Raw genomic sequence first — 22,602 nt, forward strand, 5'->3', positions numbered from 1 at the left:
TGTTCATTCAGTGTTTTGTGACCTGCTTCTTTGTGCCCTTCTTACAGATGCTCCTCTTACTCTACGGTCCTCCCGTCCCCTCTTCTCATGCCCCTCCCCTCCATCACAACCTTAGGGGATCCTATCGCTCCCCCTGGCTATTCCTAACATTGTGGAACGCAAGCCTCGCCTCCTGGAACGCTCACATGACCGGTGTCCGTCACTTCCGGTCACGCGACTTGCCACTTCCGGTCTCGCGCGGTCACCTGTTTTTGTACCTGCGCTTCCATTGGCTCACTCATCAGTCTCTCCCCCTATATACGCCCCCTCTATCACTCTGGTCTCACATCGAGTGGTGGACACCGCGATGCGCTACTGGAGCCAACGCACGCTCCTCTAAGGTAACCTTCCCACCACTACTGGATATGCTGGTCATAATCTATGTCGCCCTAAATACTTATTTGCCTCATCCTATCCCCTCATCCACAGGCAGCCCGTTTGGGACCCTATCCCTCTACCTACACCAGCAGTTCTATTGGGTATGTTTATACTCTCCACAGTGTCTCCTCTAGTTTTTCCTCCACGTATTCCTGTATAGCTGCTCGCTTTTTTCCTTTGTTCCCATTCTTTTCGCCTCATCCCTCCTCTGTGTTTCTTCCCTCCCCTTTTTTATCCTGTCCTTCCTATCCTGTACTGTGTACTATATTCACTCTCTTTTGATATTCACCTTTTACAGTACCAGTGATATATTTACTTGCTCTTTCTCGTGGTCTCACACACTTTTTATCTTTTTTTTAAAAAAAAAAAAAATTTCCCCCCTTTTTTTCCCTTTGTTTCTTCGCTTTTTCTTCCTTTTATTATCATATTGCTGTGTTCATTTATGAAATATGCCCTCTGGGCACTACTATTTTTTTTCTCTAATCACCCATTGTATTCGGGATTACTACTATCATTTTTGTAAGCTACTTTTTTCATTATTATTGTTTGTAATGAATTATATTTCCCGACGAGATCTTACATTGTTCTTTATCTTCTACAGCCAACTGAAGAAGGTCATCATGACCGAAACGTTTTGTTGTATTATTGCTGTGTGTTTATCTTGCTAAAATAAATTTTCACATATAAAGGACGTTTTGAGTGCCGAGGTTTCTTGAACTGTGTCCTAAAGGGTTCGGCCCCTGCTCGAGCACCTACAAAGGGAGTGCAGTGATATTTATTTTCACTACCTGATATAGATCTGATGACGCTGTGCGGCTAGCCAATCACTGTAATGTCACAACCAACATGGCTATGGCATTAAAGTGTGTGGCAGGCAATCCCTGCATGTTCATAAGCTCTCTGAAGAGCGCCAAACATGCAGGGAGAGGACCCAAGTTCCCGCCCGAGCAACCCGGAAATAGTCACCGAGCTTGTCAAGCACCGTGATGCTTGGGGCGAGTACCGTGCAGTGGCGAGCACGTTTGCTCATCACTAATGAGAAGTCTTAATTGTATTGAAAAAAAAAAAAAAAAGCTGAATATATGAAATACACATTGAAACTGACAATTAAATTAGTTTGTTTTATTAGCATAATGAAATTTCCAGTTGAACAGTGGAAAAAATACCATGATCCTATCACAAGTGAACAGAGGTACAACACAGCACATGAACAATCACAGTTTAATTTTTTTTGTTTCCAAAAATTTTGGGACCAGAGAGAAATTAACCCACCCATTTCATTTATTTTTTTGCAAAATTTTAAAATATGATCAGAAAGGCTTTCATGAGTAAGGCAACAATTGTTAATAGTGCTACGGGAAAACTATGGGTAAACTAAAGGCTCTTGAAAAATGTGTCATGCTGTCTTTGACCGCAGATAATAACTTTGTTGTGAATGTCAAATTTCAAGATTTCTATTCCAGATAAAATCTATATCTGCAGTGTTGGAATATGACTGAATTTTTAAATGGGGGGTGGTGGATTATGATATGTCAGCAACAATCAATGACACAAATAAAAAAAAAAAGTAACATGCATTTCCATAGACTACTCATAAAAATAGAACTTTAGACCTTATAGCCGAGGATAACCCCGTTTGCACATTATGAAAGTACGGGAGTGAAAAAGTGATCATCATAACAATTAATAGGTAACATAGTCCATGAGCATCAGATTATAAAATAAAAAATCTAAAAGATGGGATGTGGTATCCTTCATAGCTCATTTTAACTTTTTGTAAACCCTCCGTCACAAAATACTTTCGAGAAAAACTTGGTAACAGATGGTATTCGGTCAAACCTGGTTTTCTCTGCGAAAATAAATAATTGGTATAGAAACACATGACAAAAGAATCACATCCAATATTCAACAAACACAACTGTGAATACAATTGTTCGGTATTATAGTGCTTATTGTGGCATGAAATCCTGCTTAACGTTGATTGAACACACATCGGATTACCCTATCAGCACCAAACTCATCAAGTATATCACCATGCATTGGTACAAGGCATACATCACAGCAACAAACAAATGCATCGTTTTTGTTGTCCATAAGTTGATTTTTTTTTGATTTTTTTTTACAATTAGTAGCTTTTAAATTAATAACACAGTACATCATACTTAGGGAAACATTTTATGGGCCCAACCAATATATATAGAGAAAAAACCAAACCCATAAGATAAAACAAAACTCTATGTCTTCCCAAAATTACAAAGCTTTTTAATCAAAAGATTTTTTTTTCAAATAAAATGTGGTCATTGGCTTAGCTGCACTTCAGATATAATGTTAATATGTTGCAGTGATTTGTACATACATTTGATATTAATTTTTTTTAAGAAAAAAGATATTATAGAAATTGCTACATCCGAGCAATTTTTCTATCATGAACTAATAGCTTGTTTAATGGCATTCCCATTTCCAAAATCCTATCCCCAATATGTAGTAGGTGTAATATTAAAAATATTAGCAAATACTTAAAATTAGAAATGTAGTATAGTTCTTCTGATTAGCTGTGTCGCTTACCCGATGCGCATGGCATTGCAGTAGCTTAGGTATCCATTGTTACGACCACTCATTTAGTGACAGTTAGTGGTCATAACCATGGATACCTAAGCTATTGCAATGCCCTGCACATGGGGTAAGCCACATAGGTTATCAGAAGAACTACTACATTTATATGTGGCTTACACCATCTGCAGGGCTTTGCAATAGCTTAGTGGTCATAACCATGGATACCTTACAACGGTCACTAAATGAGTAGTCGCAACCATGGATACTTAAGCTACTGCAATGCCCTGAACATGGGGTAAGAGGCAAAGCTAATCAGAAGAACTATACTACATTTCTAATTGGAGGCATTTGCTAATATTATTACACCAACTATATATTGGGGTAGGATCCTGGAGATGGGAATACCCCTTTAACTTTGCGGCAGATTATCGTAGCCCCCCATGGTTAATCATTCATTCACATCAAACGCTTTATATCAAAAAGCATTTAGTAGGTCATGACTATAGTTCAGAGAACATGTGTCTGCCAGTGTGAAACCAATACGACTCAGAGCAAAGTTTACTAAATAGTTTGTTCGAGAAAAACAAAGCTGCTACTCTCCGCCATTTCTTCATGGGGTTATGGTTTTAAATCGAATACTTAATGGTTAAACGTTATCTTTGGCAGCAATACAAAACAGACGATAATGGAGTCTACATTTTTGGCACAAGGAAAAAAAAAAATTAACTAGTTCATATTCCTCCTCGACAGATTACATTTTTGTTCCCTGTGAAAAGTCTGAAATGACTTTTAACCATTGTGAAATAAAATTACTGAACTTACAGTATATTTGTTTTCGAATACATTTTTTTTTCCTTTATTGTTTGAATTGACAAATTATAAAAATTTAATTTATATCTGGTAAAAAAAAAAAATAAAAAAATGAAGCCAACATTCTAAACCTCAATGTCAACGGTCATCTTTTATTTTTTATTACTAGGATAAGAGAGGTGAGATTGAAGATTACAAAGGCTATCGATGCTTTTACCCAACACTGGTGATGTACGCGTCTACTGAATTCGCTATAATTAAAGCATGCCTGGGGTGAAATAACGTTCTTACAAATGAAAGTCTACGTTCCAGTGTTTAGTTGCGGAAATGTTTGGAGAAATCGAGGGAATAGAACAAGTCAGAGAATAGAGTATAACAACGTTGAAGAGAATAAACTTCAACTTTCCCAATTTATCTTCCTTCTTCCTCAGTACACCGCCTCCTCGAGATGGGTCGAAGGATAATTTGAAAGCTCTATTTTTCCTACTTCCACCCCGCAGTTGTCAAAAAATAATAGCTAAACCTGATAAACTTCGACAAAATTAGCCGTAACCACAACCAGAACCCGACCTGATGTACCGTATATACTATTCCGATTAGCTTTATTTCACATGCCAATAATAATCTTAGACTTCTTATTTCTGAACAAAGAACATTTCTTAATTTTCGGTACTTTTCAAAGTGATACTTCATTTATATGCCTGTACAAAGTAATGTAAAAAAAAAAAAAAAAAAAAAAGCAATCAATACGCATTGCACATTATCAGTGAGACATGCAACACATTTATCTTGGATTTTAGCTTGTATAGTTTGATGAGCCTGTTTTTTTTTTTATATATTTATATAAAAAAAACATGACATTTTATTTGCAGCCTTCTAAAACAGATTCCCAGATATTTTCCGGTTGTTTTTTTAGAGCATTTTTTTTTAAAGGCCTTAATTGCTCTAACAAAAATGCAACAAACTGAAAAATATACAAACAAAATATTAATTTTTCATTCCAAAAAATGTGTAATTGGAAGTAGCATTTTGAGTTTGCTTACATGGAGGTTTTTTTTTCTTAAAAATGTAAGTTCTTATTTTATTGGTCACATTTTCCTTATGTACTAGAAGCATCTCAAGAAGGATATTCTTGCAATGTTTCCTAATATTCCCCCCTCCTGCTTCGTTTTTAGACTGCTGACTTGTTAAAACAGAAATAACTTAAAGACATTCACTAATGTAATGTAATGTAAGCTTGATGTGCAGCAGATGGTAAAAAGAAAATCTGGATTTCTATTGCATAAAACTAATAAAATGTAAAAACTAGCAGTTATTTAATTCAATATTTTCATTTGTTTTACAATTCTGTATGAAGGTATGTGCTCTAAAACTTGTCTAGCAGAGAATAGTAAACTAGGCTTAAAGAAATAAATACAATTTAGCTTTAAAAATTAGTCTAAAATTCTAAAAAAAAAATCAAAATCACTATTGTGATTTTAGATTTTAATGTTTTTTTCCTGTTCACTGTGATAATTCTCGTTTTTAGTACTTTTCTTTAGTAATCTTTGGGTGGGGATACAACATAATAATAATGATGATGATAATAGGCTAAACAGTTGTAGAAAGGTTTTCCTTCATCTCGGGTACAGATTCTGTTTGATGTCCTACCCATGTATCTAAATATACTAGGCAAGATCTTCTCATATAGGTACCATACACATGATCAGTTTTTAAATACATCAGATAGGGACTGCTCTGATCTGGGTTACCTTGACGTTGGTAGAGCGGCTTAGTATACATTTTTTGCAAAAAATGTGTCAACTAAATACCCTGTTTTTTTATCACCCTTTTACTAGCACTTGCTGTTTACTTTTACACAACAGAGTATTTTTATACGTTTTTTTTTTACTGTGTCTTTGTGCGTTTCAGTCTTTTGGTGGTGTGAACACTGTCCTACAGACTTGTTCACTGTGTGCATGGCCCATGTGTTTGTATTCAATATACTAGGGAAGGTAAAGTAGTTTTTTTGTGCCTCCTGGCCCCACCCATTCCTTTAGCTACACCCCTGAGTAAAAGCACCACTAAAAGTACCCCAATAAATATGCATACATATATATGCATTTAATAGCTGTTAAACCGAGCCTATAAAAACTAGTGCAACTAAAGAGTGGAGTCGTCCTTAACAAGCAACTATAGCAGTCGTTTTAATGATGAAAGTTTAAAAATTAAAGAAGGGGGGTGTCCATTACTCATAACTCCTTTTCAATTGCTAGGTTCGCCCCTATAAAATAATAACAGCCTATACTTGCCTCTGATGCCGTTCCAGCGATGTCTCACGTGAGCTCTGCAGCCAATCGGCGACGGCTTCACTCTCGAGGAAACAAACTCGAAAGAAGGGAGAGCTGCTGCTCTCAGATTTCCTCCAAATGTCAGTTAAGTCCAAAGGAAGGGAGAGTGAAGTGGCCGCTGATTGGCTGCAGGGCTTACATGACATAATTCAAGCGAGCCCTGGGGGAGCCAATGCCGACATTGCTGGAATGGAGCCAGAGAGTACAAGTTATTTTTTGGAGTTTCATCAGTTTTTATTCAGAAGGTTTCTCATGCTCCTATCAAACAGTCCGTGAAAAACTGACAGTACACAAATGGCATCCGGGTGCTGTCCGATTTTTTTTTCACCGACCCATAGACTTGTATTGGCGATTTTGATCAGACACCTGGATCAATATCGGACAAGTCTCCATGCTTTTGTGCAGACCACTCACTCCGAGGATAAAAATAAAAAAATGGACAAATGCACTACCCCACAGACTATCCTAGATATGAGGATAGCACTCATACGAGAAAAACTAACGTGTGCAGTCCTTAGTTAACCATTATCATGGCTTTATGGTACTCACAGGGTTTTACCTGGACTCGGCCATGACCATGAGGCACCTTGTGGTCCAAACAATAAATTTTGTGGACTGAAGAAGAACTGTACTGTGCATTTACCATGTACATGGTAAGAAAAAGTTCAGTAAAAAAAAGTACAAGGCGAGGCCTGGACATCTTTCTTGAAAAAAACATAACATTACAGGTTACGGGCACTAAATTCTGTGATGGGGCGTTGATGCAGAGAATTAGTCTGATTGCCGTATGTGGCGTTGGGATGGAATTTTCCCCATGAGACTATTAGCCTCATGGTTTTTTTTTTTGCCTTCCACTGGATGAACATGTTCAGTTATAGGTTGGACTTGTGTCGACCTTCTACCTTAAAAATGATGAAGCTAGGTATATGTATTAAGGGCATTGAGTTCTGCATAATAACGACCCCATACTAACAATACATTTGCTATGATCCTCTATGAGACCTAACCAGGATCCATCATCCACATATGTGACGCTGTGATCAGTGAAAATCATTAAACTGACAAATTACTACAAAGTCTGTTAGAAAAAATGTCATCTGGGTCCTTTTTGTTAAAAACAAGTACAGAGAAGAGTGAAGAGGATATGGCAAATGTGTCAATGTGTCTGTAAACTACTTCTGCATAATAGTTCTGCACACAATTTGCAAAAAAAAAAAAAAATTTCTTGTAAATATATTTAAAAAGAAAATCTGAATTTTGGAATTTTTTGGCAAAACAATGAGCCTACTGCAGTACCCTGAGGATATGGAAGATGACAAAGAGGGTCTGTCTTTGGTGTTTTTTTTTTAAATACAAGTGCCATGTTTTGCCCCTTCAGGCACTGCACCAGTCATTGCTCAGGGTATCCGTTTTGCATGGAGGGTTTCTTTAAAGATTTAAGACTTGCAAAAAATTAATAGAAAATATAGATGAATGGTCACTGGACAAATATGAGATGACAATGTTTTCTGGTGGTTGTCCTCTTAATGCATGGACACATTGATACAGAGTCAAACTGCACAAATAATTAAAAAAAAATCCTAATGTTAAAGCTATAAATCCTAATAATGTTCAAACAATAAATTCATTTTAAAGTGATTTTCCCTAGGAGAGAATGAAATATCTAATCCTTGTTTTTGTCTCTACATTTTAATAGCCCATACAGAACTAAAACATGACTCTACAACACATGAATTGTTATAAAACGAAAGGAGGGAAGCAAAACACTGAAATTTAGAAAAAAAAAAATTAATAAAAAAAAAAAAAAATTGTAACAAAAAAAAAAGTGGGAGTATAAAGAAAAAAATTCCATGCTGACATTTTTATTTCACTAGGAGTCTTGATTTATTCTCATTGAAAGAACTCTTATTCCAAATTCCCAAGTTATTTGCATAAGTTCTAGGAATTTCCAAACGTATCCGCACTTGAAAGCAACGTGATTGCGGGACACAGCTGAAAATTGTTCTTTTGCTTACGTCAAAGCAACAGATAATCCGGCAAGACATTTAAATATATTTAATGAATCTGTGACTTGTCCGTTTCCTACATTTAAACAGTTTAAAAATTAAATAAAAAGTAAGTACCCCCTTGTCACTGATACCGGAGTGTGCAAGCCCTAGCAACATAAGCGGCAAACCCCTGCACCGATGATCGAGAGGTGGATTAAAAATAATAAAAAAAAGCGGATGATAATCTTCACATAGCAGCAGCACTCCAGCAGTCCGCTGTGCGCGATGGCCCGGGCTGCTTCAAGCTGTCACACCGCGTCATTATTTCAGAGTGTGTCAAGACAAACTGCTCTTTTTCATCAAATACTGGTCAAGTAAATTGTTCATTTTCCCCGGCATTCACAGGCGACTCATTTACCATATCTTCCAAGCAAGTCCTGCAGCAAATATAACAAAAGGGTCATTAATGGAGCATGAAAAGGGAAAAATACAAAAATCGCCAGTAAAAAAATGTACAGAATTTTTTTTTTTTCCCGTAGTAAGTCTAAACCCATCAGCAGCAAATACACAGATCTCTCTGGTAGTTTGCTACAATGTACAAGTCTGGAATCCACGCTGATTAGAAATTTTATTAACGGCAACTGATTCTAAAGAAGGGAGGTGTCATACAAAGATTATGGCAGACTTTGGCCAATCATTGACAGCGGTATTTAAAGGGGTTTTCCCACAAACAAACGTTCATTTCATTCAATAGATCTTGGAATAATAATAGGTTCCACAATTGGATAAAATTAAAGCAAATGTTCCTGTGCTGAGATAATCTTATAAATGTGCCCCTGCTGTGTACTGTGTAATGGCTGTGTCTGACCGTACAGGAACATGGTCTGATCATACCACAGCTCCTGGGCAGGGGGGGGAATCGAGACATTACAGCAGGGGATCACAGAAGATTCTGTGAGGTAAAACATGGTTTAAAAGCAGGCAGAGAAAAGTTTTACCTCACAAAAAGAATCCTTTGTGATCCCGTGCTGTAATGTCTGTATACTCTTTTGCTTCCTCCCCTGCCCAGGAGATGTGGTATGATCAGACCTTGTTCCTGTACGGTCAGACACAGCCATTACACAGTACACAGCAGGGGCACATTTATAAGATTATCTCAGTACAGGAACATTTTATTTAAATCACATCCAATTATGGAAGTTATTATTTCAAGATCTAGTGAATAAATTAAACTTTTGTTCGTGGGAAAACCCCTTTAACCCCTTCACGTCGCAGCCCTTTTCCGTTTTCATTTTTTGCTCCCCTTCTTCCCAGAGCTATGGCCTTTTTATTTTTCGGTCAATATGGCCATGTGAGGGCTTGTTTTTTGCGGGAAGAGTTGTACTATTGAACACCACCATTGGTTTAACCATAATGTGTACTGGAAAACGGTAAAAAAATTCCAACTGCAGTGAAATTGCAAAAAGTGCAATCCCACAATTTTATTATTTTTTTTACCATGTTCACTAAATGCTAAAACTGACCTGCCATTATTATTCTCCAGGTCATTACGAGTTCGAAGACACCAAACATGTATAAGTTCTTTTTTTTATCTGAGTGGTGAAAAAAAAAATCCAAAGTTTGTTTAAACAAAAAAAAATAAATCTGGGGCCGGGTGAGGGCTTATTTTTTACACGCCGAGTTGACGTTTTTATTGATACCATTTTGGGGTAGATCCGATGTTTTGATCGCCTGTTAGTGCATTTTTTTTGCAATGTTGAGACGACAAAAAAACTTAATTCTGGCGATTAGATTTTTTTTTAGCATTACGCTGTTTACCTATCGGATTATTTATTTTTTTTTTATACTGATAGATCGGGCGATTCTGAACGCGGCGATACCAAATATGTGTATATATATTTTTTTGTTTTATTTTGAATGGGGCAAAAGGGGGGCGATTTAAACTTTTATATTTTTTAAAAAACATTTTTTTCTACTTTTTACTTGCTTCAATAGTCTTCTTAGGAGACTTGAAGCTGCCATTGTCTGATAGCCCTGCTATGTGTAACAAAAGTGCTCATCTCCTATGAATGACGACCACTGGGTGGCGCTCATAGCACATCGGCTATGACAACCATAGGGGTCTCATCCCAACCCATCGATGACCCACGATCACGTGACGGGGTCGCCGATGGGCGGAGCCAACAAAGCGCTTCCAGATGCGCGAGTTTGATGCTGCTATCAGAGTTTGACAGCGGCATTTAACTAGTTAACAGCCGTGGGTGGATCGCGCTTCTACCCGCGGCTGTTGAAGGCACATGTCAGCTGTAAGAATCATCTGACATGTGCCCGGAAAAGTGAGGCTCAGCGCCGGAGTCCGTACCACAGGGGGGGACACGGCATGCGCCGTACATGTACGGCGCAGGTTGTGAAGGGGTTAAGCGTCAAAATCTGGACCAGGCACTCATCAACCACTCGGGGGAGTCTATGGGTTAATATGATGGCCAGGGGTCTGCTGAATGCCCCCTGCCTGTCATGATTTTTCCTGTGGCTAGGTGACATATAGGACTGTAATTTGTACTATATACAGCAATACTCGCAGTTTAAAGTTCCCTAAGGGAACTCGAAATACGTGAAAAGTAGAAGAAAAAAAAAGGTTTTAAAGATATTAAAATATATATATGGTAAATAAATCAAATCACTCCTTTTTACCAGTTTTTAAAAATAAAGTGTAAAAAATACATATTTGGGATGGCAGCATCTGTAAAAGTCCGCTCAAAATATAAAATTTAATTGGTGAATGCTGTATAGAGAAAAAAAAACAAATGGAAGAAATGCCATCAATAAAATCACCAGCTTGCCATGTAAAAAAAATAAGCCGTCAGACAGCTCTATTGATGGAAAAATAATGGTTGTGGACCAAATTTTTTTTTAAGCCATTAAAACAGTAAAAAAATATAGGGAAAACACACATTTGGTATCACCATTATTGAATTGGCCTGAAAATCATTTTCTTAGGTAATATTTACTGCACACTTAACATCTTAGCAAAATTGTAAGTATGGTGAAATACAGTCACTTACAAAAGGTATTCACCCCCTTTGGCATGTTTTGTGTTTTGCTACTTCACAATCTGGAATTTCACGTTTTTTCTTCAGGGTTTGCATCAGTTCGTGTAAAGAACATTGTGAACATTTGGTTTTATTTTTATTGTGAAACAAACAACAAATAGGACAACATAACTGAAAACTTCAGTGTGCTTAACTATTCACCTCCCTAAAGTCAGTACTTTGTAGAGCCTCCTTTTGAGGCAATTGCAGCAGCAAGTCGCTTTGGATAAGTCTCTATGAGCTTCCCACATCTTGCCACTGGGATTTTTGGCCATTCCTCAAGGCAAAACTGCTCCAGCTCCTTCAGGTTAGATGGTTTCCTCTGGTGAACAGCAATCTTCAAGTCTGACCACAGATTCTCAATTGGATTAAGGTCTGGGCTTTTCCAACCCCTGGCAAAAATTATGGAATCACCAGGCTCGGAGGATGTTCATTCAGTTGTTTAATGTTGTTGAAAAAAAGCAGATCACAGACATGGCACAAAACTAAAGTCATTTCAAATGGCAACTTTAGGGCTTTAAGAAACACTAAAAGAAATCAAGATTAAAAATGTGGTACTCAGTAAGGGTAATTTTTTTCAGACCAAGCAGAGGGAAAAAATTATGAAATTACTCAATTCTGAGGAAAAAATTATAGAATCATGAAAAACAAATCCACAAAAGAACACTCCAATACATCACTAGTATTTTGTTGCACCACCTCTGGCTTTAATAACAGCTTGCAGTCTCTGAGGCATGGACTTAATGAGTGACAAACAGTATTCTTCATCAATCTGGCTCCAAATTTCTCTGATTGCTGTTGCCAGATCAGCTTTGCAGGTTGGAGCCTTGTCATGGACCATTTTCTTCAACTTCCACCAAAGATTTTCAATTGGATTGAGATCCGGACTATTTGCAGGCCATGACATTGACCTTATGTATCTTCTTTCAAGGAATGTTTTCTCAGTTTTTGCTCTATGGCAGGATGCATTATCATCTTGAAAAATGATGTCATCATCCCCAAACATCCTTTCAATTGATGGGATAAGAAAACTGTCTAAAATATCAATGTAAACTTGGGCATTTATTGAAGAAGTAATGACAGCCATCTCCCCAGAGCCTTTCCCTGACATGCAGCCCCATATCATCAATGACTGTTGGAATTTGTATGTTCTCTTCATGCAGTCATCTTTATAAATCTCATTGGAACGGCACCAAACAAAAAAGTTACAGCATCATCACATGCTTAATACAGATTCGCGATTTATCACTGAATATGACTTTCATCCAGTCATCCACAGTCCACGATTGCTTTTCCTTAGCCCATTGTAACCTTGTTTTTTTCTGTTTAGGTGTTAATGATGGCTTATGTTTAGCTTTTCTGTATGTAAATCCCATTTCCTTTAGGCGGTTTCTTACAGTTCGGTCACAGACATTGACTCCCGTTTCCTCCCATTTGTTCCTCATTTATTTTTTTGTGCATTTCCTGTTATGGAGACATAATGCTTTAAGTTTCCGGTCTTGACGCTTTGATGTCTTCCTTGGTCTACCAGTATGTTTGCCTTTAACAACCTTCCCATGTTGTATGTATTTGGTCCAGATTTTAGACACAGCTGACTGTGAGCAACCAACATCTTTTGCAACATTGCGTGATGATTTACCTTCTTTTAAGAGTTTGATAATCCTCTCCTTTGTTTCAATTGTCATCTCTCGTGTTGGAGCCATGATTCATGTCAGTCCACTTGGTGCAACAGCTCTCCAAGGTGTGATCACTCCATTTTAGATGCAGACTAACGAGCAGATCTAATTTGATGCAGGTGTTAGTTTTGGAAATGAAAATTTACAGGGTGATTCCATAATTTTTTCCCTTTGCTTGGTCTGAAAAAAATTACCCTTACTGAGTACCACATTTTTAATCTTGATTTCTTTTAGTGTTTCTTAAAGCCCTAAAGTTGCCATTTGAAATGACTTTAGTTTTGTGCCATGTCTGTGATCTGCTTTTTTTTCAACATCATTAAACTGAATGAACATCCTCCGAGTCCGGTGATTCCATAATCTTTGCCAGGGGTTGTACTAGGCCACTCCAAAACATTTACACGTTTCCCCCTAAACCACTCGAGTGTTGCTTTAGCAGTATGCTTAGGGTCAATGTCTTGTTGGAAGGTGAACCTCCGTCCCAGTCTCAAATCACTGACAGACTGGAATAGGTATTGCTCAAGAATATCCCTCTATTTCACACCATCCAACTTCCCCTCGACTCAAACTATTTTCCCTGTCCCTGCTGCCAAAAAACATCCCCACATCATGATGCTGCCACCATGTTTCACTGTGGGAATGGTGTTCTTGGGGTGATGAGCTGTGTTGGTTTGGCACCAGACAGTGTTTACCTTAGTGGCCAAAAAGTTCAATTTTGGTCTTATCTGACAACAGCACATTCCTCCATACATTTGGGGAGTCTCCCACATGTCTTTTGGAAAACTCATAATGCTCCATACAATTTTGTGTGTAAGTAAAAGCTTTTTTTCTGCCCATTCTTCCATAAAGGCCATCCTTATGGAGTGTACGGTTTATTGTGGTCGTATGGACAGACACTCCAGTCTCTGCTTGGGAACTCTTCAGCTTCTTCAGGGTTATCTTTGGTTTCTGTGCTGCCTCTCTGATTAATGCCCTCCTTGCTCGGGATGAAAGTTTTGATGGGCAGCCCTTTCTTGGCAGGTTTGCTGTGGTACTATGTTCTTTCCATTTAATGGTTCTCCAGGAATCAGATATTGGGATTTTTTTTTATATAACTCAACCCTGACTTGTACTTCTCAACAACTTTATCCCTGACTTACTTGGAGATCTCCTTGGTTTTCATGATGTGGTTTGGTTAGTGGTGCCTCTTGCTTAATGGTGTTGCAGCCTATGTGGCCTTTCAGAAAAGGTGTGTGTATACTGACAGACCATGTAATACTTAGATTGCACACATGTGGACTTCCTTTCACCTAGCATTTGACTTATGAAGGGAATTGCTTGCACCAGATTTTTTTAGGGGCTTCATTGCAAATGGGGTAAACACATATGCACATGCCAATTTTTAGTTATTTGATCGCATAAATTTAATTTATGCCTATATTTTTCTCACTTCACTAACTTAGACTATTTAGTGCTGATGCATTACACATAAATCTGATTACAAAAATATTTAAAAACACAGGTTGTAATCTAATAAATGTAATGGAATAAATCTTCGAAAGCCACTCTGGTGAAAAGAAAAACCCAACACAATTCTGCCATTGTTTTTTGGGGTTTTATTTTTATCATTTTCGGCAGCATTATATGGTAGAATGAATGAAGTCATTCAAACTACACTTAGTCCAGAAAATACACCCCAAAATTAAAAAAAATATCTAAAGTTATGGCCATTTGAAAAAGGGGATGATAAAATGGAAAGGCAAAATCGAAAATGGTCTGCATCCTGACAGTTAAGGCTGGTTTCACATGTCCGACATTCAGTGTCCGAGTATGGACAGTAATGGCCGCTGAGGCTGCGGGTCGCCTGGGCAGAGATCGCTGTTTGTATTCAGACAGTGAATGTCGGACATGTGAAAAAGAACTGATGCGTACGACATCGATCTTGTAGACCGGTTCATAAACTCCTTCCGCTCCGTATTACAGAACTGCAGGCCCCTCTGTAAGTAACATCCAGAGTTTGGAAATGACAGTGAACCCAAGTAACGTAGAAAAGTGTAAACACAATAGAGAGTATTTATCAAACTAAATGGGTCAGAAACGTAGTCAAATGCGGGTTAAATTAAACACTTGCCCAGTTTTAGCCTTGGTGAGCCATATACAACAAGTGATGGGAGCACAAAACTTGCTCACTTTTTTGGCATGTGTGTATAAACAGCTGTGAGATGGTTGGGAGGTTAGTAAACTAACATTTTCTGAATCCCTATATACCTTTTATGTTGCGTGCACCATTTTGATATATTTGGCACAATTTGCACCAAATTATAGCCCTGTTTCTCCTTTTTATATTGATGTAATGATATACAGTATGTGCCTGAGTGTTAAGAGAAACTGAGCTTATTAATAATTATCTTAAGACTGTGTTGCTTTCATAGATCTTATCAGGTGGTAAACGTTGCTTCCACTATCCTTCCGAAATGGATGAGCATTCAGTGCCCCGTCAGTCAGCAGCTGCGCTTCAATATTCTGAGACAGTTTTCGGAAGCGCTTCTTCACACAAATGTGGGCATCATACTTAAGGCACCAACATCTCATGACAATGCTCCTTTACACTTGTGTCGAGTTCACTGTACTCATAACGAGATAAGACGGTAAGCTGAATCTTTGACCCAGATGAAGCATTGTTTCGCTGACTATACTTATCCTTCTAATTCATTGAGTATGGAGCAATGCAGGCAGATACCCACAAAAGAGTTTTGGGAAGTCAAAGGTGAGTGAGTTTTAATTAAGACTTATTACTGATAGGAGCCAAGAACAAGTCGCCCATGTTCTGGCATCATGTGCTAAAGACTTGACATTTATTAACAAGCAAAAGCATAACAATTCCAGGGGGACTATAGCTAGTATCAAAGCAGCCATATGTTTTCAGTTACACTGGGCGAGTGACGACCAATGTATTATTCGAGGGATGGAGAGATTGTATCAGCTGACCTTTACTAACACACCTGACTCTGCTCCATACAATGACAGCATGTCTTTGCAAGCTAAAAAGATCATTTGTTGTCAAATGCCACCCAATGAATGTTCTTTATGGTGTTCTTTTTATCAGCTTTAGTCCTGCACAGCAATCACTTTTGTTAGAAGACAATCCGTGCTGACCACCAGATCTTCAGTATGGTGACCATACAACACAAAACCTCTCTCAGCTCCCTTGACACCCATGGGTGCAAAATGAGTGGGGTAGAAGTAGAACATGGTGGATAAACCACAATTTAAGTGGAGTTAATTTGATTGTACCAAGACAGGTAATAAGAGCGTTCAGAGGAGTGTTTATATGTGATCATTGACTTGTTCAAATAAGTAATTAAAGGCACTAATGACCCGTTTATTGTCTGATCGAGTGAGCATGAAAATAATCCTGGATCGCCAGCACAATCCCTCATGTAACCTGAGGATGTGCTGCTGAGAATACACAAACCGGATGCTATTGTAGTACGACAGCTCATCCCAATACAGTTTGCATATGGAAATCGCACGTAAATGGAAGTGTTAAAATGAGTTTTAGGCTTTAATAATTGATTTGTAACAAATACTGAAATCAACAAATCTACAGTTTAGCTGAAAAAAGAAAAAGGTTATCGGTACACGTAGAGGAAAAGTAATAAAAAGGACATGATGTCCACCGGGCCTTACCTGTGCAATTATGAGGTACTATTTAGTGCTATTTATCTGGAGATATACGTGTATGTTCTAGAAGGTGAACGGGAGGACTCCTCATTTGCAGCTGGGTCATTTAGAAAATCCCAAATGAGTATAGTGTCATCATGAGAACTGCTGACTATCTGGAACTCGTCAAACTGTAGACGGAAAACTCTTCCTGAGTGTTCCTGGAAAAAAGGAAAAATCACAGGATCACAGCATTACAAAGTCATGTTAAAAAGAAATGTGTGACATTACCGGAATATTCCCTTTGTACTCACTTGTGGCTCATGTGAAGAACTCGGCCGCTCTGCCATATAAGATGACAGCAGTATTACTCAATAGCGCGATAGGTGGGGGGCCATTACTTATGTTGTACTGAGGCCCAAGGGCAGGACGTTTCGGCTCTACCCACATACCCTTATAAAGCATATGGAAAGGGGTTTTCCCCAATAGGACACCCCCTTTAAGAGAATATATTCACACATTGCTGTTTTGTTGCAGAAATGTTAACTATCAGAATGGGGCTTGCAGAAAACTAGGCACATGCTGCAGTAAAAAGCCCATTTTTGTGAGAACACCCTTGGCTTAGCTTCATGCAGCAACCAACCAGATGTTAGCTTGAAGTCAGTGGGAATATACAAAACACACAATCACACTACAAATGGGGCATTACTTTTGTGGGCAATGTTGGTTGCGGTTTTTTTTTTTTGGGGGGGTGGGGGGGGGGGGCTTTTTATTTTTGAACACACAGCGTTATTTATCTGCGGGGGTTTGCTTCCATGCATTTTCATCTAAAGGCGGCCCCCGTAGGAGCCATCATGCAAATATAACGTATATGTGGAAAAAAAAACAAAAAGTGAAAAAAAAAAAAAACACAAAAACCCTGGACGGGCATATTGATGGGATAGGTCCTGGCACCCCCACTGATCAAATGATATCTGCTCCAGCAGCAGAATACAGAATATTCCCTTGAAGCGGAGATAGCCTGCTGTACCTGGCAGCGGCACTACATGTAGAGCTGTGCTGTTCCTCGGTGCACACTTCTTACCTCCGGCCACTGCTAGAGCACATATCAGCAGGCTGTGGGGTTGTTGGGTGTCAAGACTTGTACCAATCTTATACTGACATATCGATAAGTCATCAATATGACTGTCTGGGACTAGCAATATCAATGAGAGTCCCCGATAAAGCCGTTAAGGGGTCACTTTGTTCAAACCACCTCTTTCCATTTTGTAAAGAGCCCTTCACCAAACTGACTTCTTACTGCCCATGAATTCTTGAAGTGGACTTTAATTTATCTCGTATACATGGAAGATCTATCTAATATAGGAAATATTAAAAAAATTGCCACCCCACTGCAGAACAACACAGTGTCAGCAAAAAAAAAAATTAATTCAGTCGCTTCTTCTACTACCTCCACAGGTGTAAAAATTAAATTAGTGACACTTCTGTCCATGGGCAGTGTCTGGAATTACAGCTGTACCCTTATTCATGCGAGTTGCAATACCAGTCTTATCCATGTGCAAGAGTGGCGCTATTTCCTTGGGGGGGGGGAGGGGGGGCGACTTTTTTTGCAAACTAAAAAAAGGCAAAAATAAAAAAAATATATCCAATACTAAAATGATATTGCAAAAAATTAAAAAGCCACATTGGCTGAAGGTTGCACTTTGATGTGACTTTAGATTTACTATAGCAAATTAAGAGTATTTAACCCTCTCATCGTTGGACAATTCAGCATTTATCTGCAAGAATGCAGGCGGCAAAACACATTGTATGATATCAGCAGAGAGCGCTATAGTCAACATGTCTAACAACGCACTAATCTCTGGACTACAAGCTATAAAAATGAGTCATAACATTATCAACGCCGGATCAAGCAGACGTTGCGATGTCTTATAAACTTCAACGTGAAGACAGATGAGCCTGCAATCAACAGTCATGAACTATGAACCTCCTCCTACTGCTTGCAATCTGAATAGAAGCGATAGGAGGCTATTCCATTCCTGGTACTAAGCCAAGATTAATTTTGGACGGCCATAATGGCAGCACTCTAAATTCTGATCTCCTGTGGTCACAGCCATACACAAACCGCAGCGCCCATCCTTTTAAGTGCGCTGCTATTTAACAGGCCGCAGTGAAATTTTGCCAAGAGGGAAAATAATGGTTCCTGGATGAGGCGGCAATTACACAGATCTTGTTTCACATCAACTTCAGTAACAAATTGAGAAGCGTGAGCTTCGTACCACTTGCTAAAAAAACAAAATGAAAGCCTTTTGGCGGTCTGTTCGCTGATGCTATGTATCACTAATCCCCTGTTCTGTACAATATCGAGAATGTGTCGGAGCCCTAACATGTGAAAGTGTAATACATGTCGTCCAATTATCAGAAGTGAGCAGGACTTTATTGCCCTAAAATCTCAAAATAAAAAAATATCACAAAACACAGCATCAATTATTCATCAGTCACTTTGTGGTGCAACTTATGGCAGTTTTCTGACACTGGAAAGATGCAAATTTTGGTGCACGCTATATTTGTGCCAAAATGTGCAGCTTTGAGTTTCTCTCTCCATTTTGTGTTAGGGGGGCTAAGGCAGGCGCATTATAGGCAGGGGCTAAGGCAGGCGCATTATAGGCAGGGGCATTATAGGCAGGGGCTAAGGCGGGCGCATTATAGGCAGGGGCTAAGGCGGGCGCATTATAGGCAGGGGCTAAGGCGGGCGCATTATAGGCAGGGGCTAAGGCGGGCGCATTATAGGCAGGGGCTAAGGCGGGCGCATTATAGGCAGGGGCTAAGGCGGGCGCATTATAGGCAGGGGCTAAGGCGGGCGCATTATAGGCAGGGGCTAAGGCGGGCACATTATAGGCAGGGGCTAAGGCGGGCGCATTATAGGCAGGGGCTAAAGTGGACTCATTATAGGGAGGGGCGGGAGTAAATCAGACTCATTATAGGGAGGGGTGAAGGGAAAGAAAGTACATTATAGGCAGGGGCGGGGGAAGTAGATTTACCATTTACTATAGATTTAGGCCTCATTTAGATGTCCATTTATTTTCTGGTGGGTTACCAGTTTAGTTGATTGTTGGGGGTTCAATCGGTAAGACCCACACCAAGCTAACAGTTATCACCTATGCAGTTGATAGGCGATAAAGAATTATCCCTTTAATGTTAAGTAGTAATAAGAATAAAAATTAAAGAATTATTCCCATCTTCATAGATAGATATTACCAAACAGTACGTGTAAAAACAATCAAGTTTGACATTTACTGCTTCTTAAAATGTTCAGCCATTCTTCAGATATGAAAGGGGTTGTCCACTACTCACTCAAACAACCCCTTCTCAATCCATATGTTTGCCCCCAGTAAAATAACACTTATGCTCACCTACTGTGACGGCATTGTTCCAACAGTGTCAGCAAGGCCTTTCCCGGAGCTCACGTGACATTGTTACGTCACGGGATGCCTGCGGCCAATCAGTGGCCACTTCACTTTCCCTGTTATCAGGGCGTCGGAGTCGGTATAAAATGGACCAACTCCAACAATATATAAATAGGGTACAGTAGTTCAATGCAGTTTGTGGGTAATATTTTTTTCATAAAAATTTGGGAAAGTTATGAAATGTCCTATAAATGTCTGTCCTATTCCTGATCTAAGGGTCTAGACTTTTAGCTGAGATGAATCTGGGCTACAGTAAATGTATCACTTAAACATGAGCCGTGTATGAGGGAGTCAGAGTCATGGAAATTGAGGAGTCAGAGGTTTGGCTTACCGACTCCACAGCCCTGCCCGCTATTAGAAGTATCGTATACAACCGGAGGAAGAGAGCAGCAGCTATGACTTCCTCCAGCTCTATGTGATTTGACTGAAGGCGGGAGAGTGAAGCGGCCACTGATTGGTCGTAGAGTTTGCCAGGATATACAGTGCCGACACCATTGGAACGGCGCCAACACCGGAGGGGAGTATAGGTGTTATTTTACTTGGGGAAAATATATGGCTTATGAAGGGGTTATCAAGTAGTGGACAACCCCATTAACACTTATCTTTAGGGCTTATTCACAGGTCAGTTATTGGTCAGTATTTTGTTTCAGTGTTTGTAAGCAAAAACTAAGAGTAAAACTTTACAGAGAAAAACTATAATTGAAAGATTGACAACTGTTTTGCGTTTTGGAGAAACTCCTGGTTTTAGCATAGAAATACTGATCAAAAATAATGTGTCAATAAAGCCTTACAGATTGTTTCCTTGGAGACCGACCACCTTTGTTAGCAGAAAATGCACAGCGCTCACCAGCTCTTTTCAAGTGAGCTTGTGAGCACTTTTTTAAAACTGGCCATGATCAATGAGATGCATTGTTACCTCCTAATCATAGCCAGCTTCAGCACAGTGTTCACAAGCTAGACAGCATAGGTGGTCGGTGTCCTTGGCAACAAGCTGCACACAAAGGAAAATAATTAAAAAGGGTTTATCTCAAGAACGGCTGCAAATTTTAATAAACTGTAAATTGCAAAAGTGCTCATTTTCGCAAGCACTATCTGATGATATCCATATGTGAAGATGAGCATAATTATCATTTAAAAAATATAAGTTATACTATATAATATAAAGAAACCAACAAAAATCCACATTTTATTCTAAAAATGCATATATGACAGTACACTGGAAAAATTGTTGTGACCCACATTGATGCCTATTACTTGTTTTAATTTCATATACTCCCTGGTGAATTTTAATGTAATAATTTGTGGTCCTGAGAAATCCCCCCCCATTAAATAGCGAGATGTTAAAACAAATTGTGCTCTTCCTGTATGTTTTAATGCCTTAATGCTTGTGTTCGGCCAACACAACAAATCTCTGTATACTTACCACAAGTGTCCGCAGACAAAGTGTCCCTGCGGGAGCGCGCGGATCTAATGCAGCCACAAGGTCCCACACTTTAATTTTCCTGCAAGCCAAAGAGTAAGTTATAGATTGCTAGCAATAGGAAGAGACAATATAATAAAACGCGAACAGTTCTCAACAAATTAAATGCTGAAATGGGGAATAAGCTCATATGGCGAGAAGCGATACATGTAGGTTAATGTAGAATGCTTACAATTACTTTCTTATATGCCGGCAGCACATTATCAGGGTCAGCTTGGTAAAAGTGGACGTGATACAAGAGATTGTCCATTGAGTGGTTTCATTTAGTCAGTGCATAACGTAGAGAGTCCTTGAGAGTCAGATACAGTATTATGAAGAGTTGGAGGGGGTGGATGGCAGAACTATTTTATGGGCTAGTACCCATCACCTAGGTCTATCCCCCAATACGCAATCCCATGCATTAACAGAGGCAGCAATTGAGTAGTGAGATTCAGGGGTTGCCCAACACAAACCTGCATGTTATATAAAGAAAATCTCCTACTGCAATGTGTCTACAGATCCGATGAAGAATCCGTGGTCGCCATGATTTCAGAATACTAGCACTATCAAACACTCAGTAGATAGATAAACCCGCAGTAGAGAGCATTGCTGCAGAATCAGACTACACAGATTGTTCGTAGTCTGTCACCATGGAGACGGATAGAGCTTTTATAAAGATTACTGAATGGCTGCCTTAGTTTTCAAAGGATATCCAATGAAGACTAAGATATTAGTTACAAAGTTTTAGAGCCATCGTGATGTCACGGCTTTAAGTGTCCCAATACAGAAACAGCGTCCATATTCTCACAGTCACACCATGGCTATAGACGTAGGGGACCTTCAAGACAATGCTCATGAAAAGTTGTGAGTAGAGCAGCTGTGGATATTCAGGACTCTCTTCCTCATTCTGTCAAAGCCCGGCAGAAGAGCAAAAGGAGAGGGAGAGAAGGACAAGTGGCTGTGCTCAAAGTTTCCATGGGTGAGGTTATAAGTTACCAAATAAACCCAAAGGAGAAAAGCCTGTGGGGCGGTAGATCCCCATCAGCATCACATTGAGTCCATATAAAGCTACTTGTGTTGTTATGAAGATCCTAAGCTTATAAAGGCTCTGCAATATCCTTATCTCCAGCACCCACCCAATTATCCTCATCTCCAGCCTCCACCCAATGTCCTT

The 22,602-nt window shown here is 39.1% G+C and overlaps 1 protein-coding gene across 1 annotated transcript in view; it reads right to left on the bottom strand.

The window, feature by feature from the left end:
- Positions 1 to 1,524: 1,524 nt before the first annotated feature.
- Positions 1,525 to 22,602, bottom strand: part of BTRC (beta-transducin repeat containing E3 ubiquitin protein ligase) — a 192,258-nt gene continuing 171,180 nt past the window's right edge. Inside the window, exons 12-14 of the mRNA XM_073685287.1 lie at positions 21,393 to 21,471; positions 16,530 to 16,723; positions 1,525 to 8,535 (exon numbers count right to left, since the gene is read on the bottom strand). Of these exons, the coding sequence (XP_073541388.1) occupies positions 16,562 to 16,723; positions 21,393 to 21,471 (241 nt within the window). The 3' untranslated portion in view covers positions 1,525 to 8,535; positions 16,530 to 16,561. The remainder of the gene's footprint in view (positions 8,536 to 16,529; positions 16,724 to 21,392; positions 21,472 to 22,602) is intronic.

The sequence above is a fragment of the Phyllobates terribilis genome, unplaced genomic scaffold (genome assembly GCF_046119375.1).
Source record: "Phyllobates terribilis strain yellow unplaced genomic scaffold, ASM4611937v1 Scaffold_5__5_contigs__length_657084704, whole genome shotgun sequence".
Lineage (NCBI taxonomy): Eukaryota > Metazoa > Chordata > Amphibia > Anura > Dendrobatidae > Phyllobates > Phyllobates terribilis.